This window comes from Sprattus sprattus, assembly GCF_963457725.1.
Source record: "Sprattus sprattus genome assembly, chromosome: 9".
In the NCBI taxonomy this organism is placed as follows: Eukaryota; Metazoa; Chordata; class Actinopteri; order Clupeiformes; family Clupeidae; genus Sprattus; species Sprattus sprattus.
Window position 1 is genome coordinate 25,374,598 of NC_137928.1, and position 10,433 is coordinate 25,385,030.

A 10,433-nucleotide genomic window follows, 5' to 3' on the forward strand; every position below is an offset into this window, starting at 1 on the left:
TGTGTGTGTGTGTGTGTGTGTGTGTGTGTGTGTGTGTGTGTGTGTGTGTGTTCGGTGTGTGTGTGATAGAATTCATTCTCAGTCAATGACTACAGTTAAATGCAGGACAATATGCAAGGCGCTTCAGCGGAGATGAAATAATGTTTACCAAGCCATACCTGCAAGCCACTCAACATGAGTATTACTCTTCTCATTAACTGGAGTATTTATATACATACAAACTTTAAACATTTTTGCAGATTTCAAACATGACATCTGAAAGTTTTATGTGCTGTTGTCAACCCCCACACACTTATGTCATACACCTGTGAATTTGATGAGGTGCTGCTATTTATAGCGAACGACTTTCATGACGCACACTACTTTTCATGGAAGGTGAAAAAACTAAAAGCAAAAGGCAGTTGTGTAAAACTGCTAGGTCCACCATCATTCTCCACCACAAACCGTAGACAATGAAGAAGCAAATCAATTTGAAGCTTTGTAAAGTACCAAAAGGGTGTCCATGTATTGTGTGTGTGTGTGTGTGTGGTGGTGGGTGTGGGTGTTGGCTGGAGGTGAGAAGTGGTCGCCTGACTGCAAAGCATCATGGGCTAGCTCAGTGCTGAGTTTTGCTCTGTGGATGGTTTCTTCTGTGGTGCAATAGCAGACGCCTCTTCCTCCCCCTGCAAAGACACAACACAGAATGTCTATTGGATATCCCACTGCAGTATAGTCAATAGTCCCTAGTCACTTGTATTAGGGGAACAATATGTAATTTAACATAATATAATATAATAATATAAAACTACACTTTGCTTTCCCCAGCTGAGGCCTCACATGTGGGACAGTTTTTTTTACTCTGCTGCAAATATTACTTAGTTTTGGATATTACATTGTTTTTTTACTATGCCCAAATTCAATTTCAAGGTGTTTTGAGGGAGGACAAAAAGTCTCACTAAAGTGGAGAGGGGCTGCAGGTCCTCCTTGATCAGGGTCGGGGGCTCATCAGTCACCTCACAACTTGGTAATGTTGGCTCTGAGAAAACCAGATTACAGTTTCGCATTAAACAAAATCTAGGATAAATTACTGCTACTACTACAAGTATTATTATTACAGTAGTAGTAGTGCGAGTAGTATTAGAAACATTTCAATTTGTTTTCAAGTGAACTTTGTTGCATTTCAGATCTGACATTTCTGCACTTGAGGTGTAATACAGATAATACAGATGATAATGTAGCTAATGTGGAGTGCAGGCCCATAAAGGTGTATGATGGAGTGGCAGTAAGTTACTAGACTGACACCTAGTGGTCAGACATTTAATTTGAACAACATCACACAAGTTAAGACATTCAAAACTGTTTTAACTTACAGCAATGCCATTCAAATTTACTGTGAGAGAATTTTAAAATGCAAATCAAAGTTCCTTACCCTCCATAGTTTCCTGTCCAAGTGTGGGGGGTTGTGAGTCCTCTGTCCTGAAGAAAGAGGGCTGCGAGGGGCTCGCTGCATCACTGGCATGCTGGGGACTGGAGTTTGTGCTGCTGTCCACTTTGGCACTGGGCTGGTAGGCATCTGACGAAAAACTCAGGTTGCTGTTGTCATCTGTAGAATAGACCAATTACATTAGAAGCAAGAACATACAGTCGACATCACCAGCCCACGACGAAAGCAAGTTAGATGTCTGCTATTAGTTTTGTTTGCCCACATCCCAATCATTGTCTCAGTGTGGACATCTCAGGGTTAGTTCCTGCATAGTCAAATCGTACATAATGTTAATTGTATACATTCATCTTAAAATGGACATTTAATGCCTCTAATGACACTAAAAAGTTAAACAGACTCATCATAAATAGTAACTGACAAAAGTACAAATTGATTGCTACTAATGCTAAACGATGGTTACCACTTTAAATTATGATACATTGCTATACTATAGCCTACTATAGTTAATCATACACATCGAAATGATCATGTACACATATTCAAATAAAATACTGCAAACATTAAACTTTACATAATACCTGAGAGAGAGAGAGACTAGAGAGAGAGAGAGAGGGAGAGAAAGAATACCAGAAGAAGGGAAAGAGGGATCGAGACAGAGAATTCCCTGGTGTCTTAAGACAGTGGGCCAGAAATACAGTATATATAACTAAAAAGTATTTTTAATTAACAGAAATGTTCACCACCTTGGAAGTCAAGAAGGACAGAGCGTGCGTTTTCCAGAACGACATCAGTTCGGAACCCTTTTAATTCTTTCACAGCTCCAGAGCGACTTTTACTCTTGAATATCTGACAGAGGTGCAGAGAGAAAAGGACATGGGAGAAAGATCACACTGACTTAAATTCAGACTTTAAGACAATTCAGTTTAAATCTGAGTCACAAAAACACATTAGAGAAACAAATTTAGGTTAAAAAAAAACTGGTACTTTCATGTGAAACACTTGAACCACTTCATGAAAGCCGCTTGAGGAGGAAACACAGAGCAAATTGAGAGATAGAGCGAGCGAGCGAGAGTGAGAGAGAGAGAGAGAGAGAGAGAGAGAGAGAGAGAGAGAGAGAGAGAGAGAGAGAGAGAGAGAGAGACAGAGAGGAAGGAAGGAAGAAAGTAACAAAGAAAATGTGATGGACAGAAAAATGACAGTAAACCCAATAAGTGTAAATTGTATTGAGCCATGCCTACCTGCTTTGTCTCGGATACAGGGACCCATTTAAATATTTTCAGTGAAGTATCTCCAACAGTCACCCATTTCTTCTCCCTGCAGAAACACATCTTTTCATCTAAATGATTTTTGGAATGGACATCATAAACACCTCTCAAGACACAGCCACTATGGTTTCCTGCACTGCTGTGTTTTGGAAATAAAAGACAAGATAAGTGTTCATCGGAGCACATGTTAATTTTAGTTCAGTTTTGTTGATATTTCGGGAAATCCCCCACTCTTCTATGAAAAGAACGAAGTAGGATTGGGTGAGATCAGAAAGAAGCAGTAAAAAAATGCACTTCTTTGACGATTCGCATCACTGCTTTACACATTTCATAGGTGACTACCAAGAGCATAATACGGCTAAGATTTCCTCATGCCAAACATTTCTGGTTGAATGACTGCTGTGGGTAAAAGCATATTATGCCTTATTCTGTCAGTGATAATCTATGACTTGGGTATTAAGGAGAGAGTACACAGAAACAATTGTGCTTTGTAGCAAGTGATGGATCTTTTCCTGATTTGGCAGCAATTTTGCACTGCTACAGATAAGCCTGCACATGGGTGGCTGTAGAATGCAGGTAACATTGTTTCGTTAACCGATCACTGCACTGTAGATTTGCTCACGTCCAAGCCATTAAAAGCCACTGACAAAAAAAAAATTATTGTAATATGAACACCATTAATAAATATGAGACTATTGATAAATAAACAGATCCTTCAAGGGAAGAGCATACAGGGTTTGTTAATGTAAAAAAGAAAATGACGGCAGTCAGTAGCCTACGGACAATTTCCTCCCAGCGGTTACATAACCGAAAACCTCAAAATGTCTTTATCCCTCCCCCTGACGAAACGATGCCCGGGACGATAAGCCATTGGCTGTCTCCTGTGTCTTTCACTTGTCATTCAATACCGCCTTGAGCTCTGAAGTTTGTTTTGTAACACAGCGGGTGTCTCGTTCAAAAAAAAAAAAAACGTAACTATTTAAACTCTATAATTTTACTCTTACCATCTCCGGACTCTCTCGATAGCCGCCATCACCTTTTTAATGTCATCTTTAGCGCGACTCCGCGTCTCGGCTCTTACAGACCGTCCAGACATTTTTGATGGTTGATATTTCGTCAGAAACCCTTTTTTCTTACTTTTCCCTCCGAGTCGCAGTTCTCTTCACATTCTCGCGAGGCTTCACATTTCTCGCTCTCTCTCGATCTCCCTCTCTATCGGTATTTGCTCTGCGTTTCTTCAAGGGGCTCTAATGAAATAGTTAATGTGTTTTACATGAAGTAGGCTGGAGTAGGAAGCATTTTTTGCGTTCTGTGTTGCCTTTGTTAAATCCTTAACCAGGAGCCACATTATTTTGGAATGGTCTGTGAGTGGCATTAAAGTATAACTGATTTACAAGAAGTTCCTGTCCAGTGCCCACCGCCCCGTTTGTATTATTGCATGTTAATTCAATGTATTGCCATACAATTAGCCTACCATTGTATGTCCGTCATTCAAAATGGCTCAAGATGGATGCTTCGAATGGCCTATCTTAAACCTCACAACACTTGTATATAAAGATATGGAAAATAAAAATATTAATACATTTGAGTCAGTGTGATCCCATTTTATTCTTCCTGTTATTGTGACAGTATGTTCACAGCCAACATGTACATATGTGAAGACTTATTATTGTCAAGTTGTTATAAATACACAATCCTATGTTTTACTACTATATATTTCACTATACCTGGACAGAATTGAGTAATGGAAGTGCAAAGTGCCTTTTCTCCATTATGGGGAGACAAATTACAGTCCCTGAAGATGACATTTCCATACAGAAATAACTTTAAGGTGGGCTGTAGTCCTCTTATGGCAAGAGGTTATTGATGTTTGAGCACAAAAGTCTTTTTTTCACGCCATGCCTTCTGTGAAACAAGGTGTTTCTTGGTTGGAAATGTGTATGGCTTGGTCCGAGGGACTGTTTGTTTCCCATTTACAGAGTAAGGGACTGTTTCAGACACAGGAGCTTTTTAGGTGCTCACACACCTGTAGTTGTAGCCTTGTGTTTGATTCAACACACTTCTTCTACAGATTCAACGAGTCTCTTAGACTGTGAACTCTCTTCACACAGTGACATAACCATGGCTGCACTGTAAAAAAAAAAATTGTAGAAATTACGGTAAAAATTGTCAAATAGCAACGGTAAAAGACCGTAAAATCTAAAACAGTACATCACCGTATAAAATACATTGCATTACCCTTAATCAAAAAACAGTAGATAACTTTATTTTTTACTGTCATAATCAGTAGAAAACACACAATTTTACTGTGAAAATATAAAATGTTGTTCAAATTCACGGGAAAATAGGCTTACCATAATAACACAAGCACGTAATCACCATAAAAATAACGGTGTTCTTCTGTCTTAATTACAGATAAAATAGGCATACATCTGGAATGCTGATATTAATTTCCTTGACTTAAATTGTGAATGCACATCTTGTATTTATAATGTTCTCTCCAAATTTCATGCTTTTTTCACTCGTCACGTCTCGAGTCGTTAAGACACCTGACGGGTGGGAGTAATCAAAAATATCGATGGCGGACTCTCGGGACTCAGTTACTTGGACATATTTTATGTGAATACAGGTTATCTACACAACTTTTTATATGACTAATCGACTCGGTTTGTTGTTTATATGCTACACGAATGCTGTGAGGGCAAACAGAATATTGTAGGTCTTAAATTAAGCTCTTAACTATTACTGTCAGGACAGGCAACGACAGCCTGTCCTGACAAGCCTGTTAGCGTCACAACTGAAGGAGAAGACACAGAAAAGTGCGCGAACCCACCGAAAAACACATCCAAGGTAAGGTCAACTAATGTACGAATTGTAACTAGCTAGCTTGTTTGTCCCCTGATTGAGGATAACGTTAGCTAAACGAAAGGTGAAATGTGATGATAAGTTTAAACATTGTGGTAAACTCATCTTTAACTGACATGTGATGCTAAGCTAGAATCAAGTCTATCCAATGTAGCTTGCTCTGTCTGATCATGGTAGCTAAGTAAGGGATAACGGCCGACGAGCTGTCCAGTTCTACGAAGTTAATGGATGCTGCGGGGAAAAGAACACCACGACGCGGAGCGGAGTGGTGTTGCTCCGCAGAAGTCCATTAACTTCGTAGAACTGGACAGCTCGGAGGCCGTTATCCCGCTTATCTCCCGTTTACAACATCCAAAAATGTTTTTATTATTATTATTATTATTTAGAATTTCCTTTATCTTTAGGAAATTTAATATGCATAATAACCTGATGAATTCTTGATTTGAAGCCTAGTGCTCCCGTTAGAGGAAGTAGTGCCTGGAACCGGCTGTTTTTCAAAAAACAAAACGTTACGTTGGTTGTCAATGGTAACCATTCAAGAGCATTGATATGGAACGGCGATTTAACGTTTCTACTGGGACTACGTCCAAGGTGTCCGGTTATACGAACTTAATGTACACCCCATTAGCCAATCAGAAAACAGTATTTCGTTCCAGAGGGAGATAACGTAAGTTAAATGGACGTTAGCTGTGAGGAAGCCATCCTTGATCTAATGTTAGAACATTGTGGTACATATTGATTTATATTCAACTATTTTGCAGAAATACCATACAATAACTGTACAATATCAGCGTTTATTTGGTGGTATTTATGTCGAATGGCAGATTAGCCTCAGATTGTGTCACTTATAGCCCTTGAAGTTAGCATTGGGTATATCCAATAGCTAGCTCTGTCTTTGACCTGGTTCATATTTCGGTGAAGGCTGTACAAATTATAGAATAAAAAACCCATGTACGAATGTTAACTAGCTTACTTGTTTGTCCTTTGATTGTAGCGAATGTTAGCTAAACGAAAGGTTGAATGTGATGTAAAGTTAAAACATTGTTGTAAACTCATCTGACATGTGCTGCTAAACTATGTAGCTAGCTCTGTCCAGTGACTATAGCTAACGTAAGTTAAATGGATTTTAGCTGTGAGGAAGCCATCCTTGATCTAATGTTAGAACATTGTGGTACATATTGATTTATATTAAGCTATTTTGCCGAAATACCATATTATGCATTGACTGTACTTTATCAGAGATTATTAGGTGATATTTATGTTGAATGGCAGATTAGGCTCAGATAGTGTCATCTATAGCCCTTGAAGCTAGCATTGGGTATATCCAATATCTAGCTCTGTCTTTGACCTTGTTCATATTTCCATGAAAGCTGTACAAATTACAGATGATAATAATAATAATAATAAAAAAGCAGATTAACACTGACATCATGGGATTAGAATAATGTCCTACAGAACAAATATGTATGTCAGAGCAAGTGCCTTTTATACTAGATTGTACCATCAGATACACTCTCAAACCCCTGACTTTTCTACCCTTGCAGTTTCTCCTGGGATCAGAAGCTAACGAACGAACGAACGAACAGGTTGAAGAAAAGACAAGTTCGCGAACTGAACGAGCGAGCAAAATTAAAAAAATCCAAGGTAAGGTCAACATTGGGTATATCCAATAGCTAGCTCTGTCTTTGGCCTTGTTCATATTTTGATGAAAGCTGTACAAATTAAAGATTTTTTTAAAACAGATTAACACTGATATCATGGGATTACAATAATGTCCTACAGAACAAATATGTATTGTAACATGAATACAGAGTAAATGTCTTTTATTTAAGACTAGATTGTACTATTACAATACATTGTACCATTACAATACTCTCTCAAACCCCTGACCTTTTTACCCTTGCGGTTTCTCCTGGGAACGAACGAACGAACGAACAGGTTGAAGAAAAGACAAGTGCGCGGACTCAATGAGCGGGCAAGATAAAAAAAAAAAATCAAGGTAAGGTCAACATTGGGTATATCCAATAGCTAGCTCTGTCTTTGGCCTTGTTCATATTTGTACAAATTATAGATTTTATACAGAGCAAGTGTCTTTTATATAAGACTAGATTGTACCATTACAATACACTCTCAAACCCCTGACCTTTCTACCCTTGCAGTCTCTCCTAGGATCAGGAGCTGACGAACGAACAAACAGGTTGAAGAAATGACAAGTGTGCCAACTCAACGAGCGAGCGAGGCCTTTGAGACACACATACAGACTGTTTTTGCCACACATTCAGAGCTTTTGCCACACAACGGTCTGTCATATGGAAGTCCCCCACACACTAGCCACACGATTTTTCTGTGCTCATTCTTTTGAAAATAGAAAATGGTAAAAAATATATGTCTGAGTTGTAACTTTGTTTGATAGTAAAGCATGTAACAAAACACATTTGTAATAAAATATACTGTTATATTTCATACCGTTGTGCTGTGTTTATCTGTAGTTTTAAAATTGGTTTACCTTAAACATGTTTTACGGATAACCGTATTTTTTACGGTGAATTTCTGGCAACCACAGCTGCTGGTATTTCACCGTAAATTTTAACGGTTTTATTTTTAGAGTAGCTGTTAATTTTACAGCAAATTACCGTAAACAAGTTTATATTATGTAATTTTTAAAGCAAATTACCGTAAACAGGTTTATATTATACTGTTATTTTTAAAGCAAATTACCGTAAAAAATACGGTGACAATGTATAAGACATTACGGTATGCTTTTTAGCAACCGTATTTTTTACGGTGAAATTCTGGCAACCACAGCTGCTGGTATTTCACCGTAAATTTTAGGGGATTTTTTTTACAGTGTGGTCTTAGAGCACTGAAGGTGATGATCAATGGGGCCATTTTTTAGCAATGTTGCTGTGCACTCACAACTGGTTCCTAATGTTCTGATTGGATGATCGTGACAAGTTGCCCATTGATGATTAAAGTTCTCCACATAAAAATGTATTGCCTAATATCAATGGGAGAGAGCCAGAACAACATTGTACAGCAACAGTGCTCAAAAAGTTGTTCAGTGTAGCATCATCTTAACATCACTGCACCTCAGAGGCCTCAAGGGACACTGAGCACAGTCTTCTTGCCATCATATCTGGTTGTATGAATCAGATCATTCTTACTGACTTCGAGCTCCTTATGCTGAATCCATTCAACTAAACAATAGAGGATTGCAAACATTTGCACATATATTTTCTTCATATGGAGTATGGGCATACATAATGTGCCCACTTGTTTAACTGGGGTCCCCTGTGCAAGTCATTTAACAATCTTGGCTCTGAAATTGTTTTCTTCGGTACTGCCGTTTTACATAGTTATGGACTAATGTTAACATTAAACCAATAGCCTTCTTTCTTCCAGAAAGTGTCATGGCCTGGTTTGGTGTTTGGAGAGGTTGCATGTACCATTTCGTCGCAGGAACTGGACCAACAGGAGTATTGGAACTGAATTACAACCCCACAGTTGAGCAATTTCACATCACTTCCTATACATGATGGAAACCCCCACAGTAAGCATAGCTGTTGTATTAGATGAGGCCAAGGTGAGAGCGAGGTGAATATACTAAAGACAAAATGGAAGCAGTTACTGAGGTCATTTTTTTGCTGATGCTGTTGGTCGATTCTGCTCTCCTCATGGAAGATCAAATCCACCTGTTGCCGGTGCAGGGAAAAGACGCAGAGTTACGCTCAATGTGTAGAGAAAAAGGCTCCTTTGCTTTATTCTATCGATCTTCACCAGAGGAAGACCAGCTTATCCTCGACACATCTGACATTAGAACAGAACCTGCAGCACAGCTTGTGATCCCTAATGTAACACAGACTGACAGTGGTGGCTACTATGCAGGATAACTGGAAAGGAAAAGTACACTGTGGTTGTCTGTGCAGAACAAGTGTCCACTGAGAAAATGAACTTACAGTACGGAGAAACTATAGACTTTGAGTTGAAAGACTTCAACTTTACACAAGGAGACACACTCCACATTTACAGTGTCAGGATGGCTTATGGATACTGGGGTGACCACTATTTTGGGTCTTTAATTCTTAACACAAGTCATCATTTAGAGACTCTGGATGACAGACTGAGATTTAGAGTGCTGGTTCTAGCAAACAGTACTGTTCGCATCTTTGCTGTGACAGGGGCCTTTATCGGTCATTTCTTCATACGTGGAGTGGAAATGTTTGTACAATGAGACAAACTGTCAGCTTGTCTTTGGGATTCAAAACCCTTTTTTTAAAACATGGACAGAGCACATACTGCCATGTTTGGTTCAAGCTTCAGAGATCCAGTCTATCGGCTGGTCAACTCCTGCTAAAAATGTAGAGCGATCTTTAAGGAATTATAACACACATGGTTTCGTCATCTCTCCAGGTCACACTGGAAATGATTCTTTGGTTATTCCATTTGTCTCAGTCAATATCTCTGGCTATTACAGTTGTGTCGATACAAATGTGATGTATCCAGCTGTGTATCCTTTTGAGAAAATAACCATTTTTGTATGTGCAGACCTAGACACCATTAACATCACATTCTCTCGAGGCAGCAGGGTTGTGTTGATCTGTGACCTGACAGATTTGAACCACACCAGGAACATCCAAGTGCAGTGGTACCACCAGAGGGGACTGGGCAAGGAGGAGCTGATTCTGAAACACAACTCTGACCTGAAAACATTGGCGTACCTGAGGAGCTCCGTAGCAAGGTTAATTCAACCAGCCCTCAGGCCTACCTGGCCCTGTCTGATCTCTCACTTGAGGACAGTGGGGTGTACCGATGCAAGGTCTGGGGTCACTTCAGAACGGAAGGTAGAAGAATGAACATGCTCGAATTTTGTTCATAGGGAA

At 39.2% G+C, this 10,433-nt stretch overlaps 1 protein-coding gene across 1 annotated transcript; it reads right to left on the minus strand.

Moving 5' to 3' along the window:
- Window positions 1-3,784, minus strand: bcl7bb (BAF chromatin remodeling complex subunit BCL7B b; the record flags this gene model as incomplete). The annotated part of the gene is made up of 6 exons (XM_080845356.1): window positions 1-662; window positions 936-1,015; window positions 1,409-1,582; window positions 2,167-2,269; window positions 2,662-2,737; window positions 3,693-3,784. The coding sequence occupies 6 exons, from the start codon at window positions 3,782-3,784 to the stop codon at window positions 591-593; spliced, it is 597 nt and encodes a 198-aa protein (XP_080701482.1). The 3' UTR covers window positions 1-590.
- Between the last annotated feature and the right edge of the window lie 6,649 nt (window positions 3,785-10,433).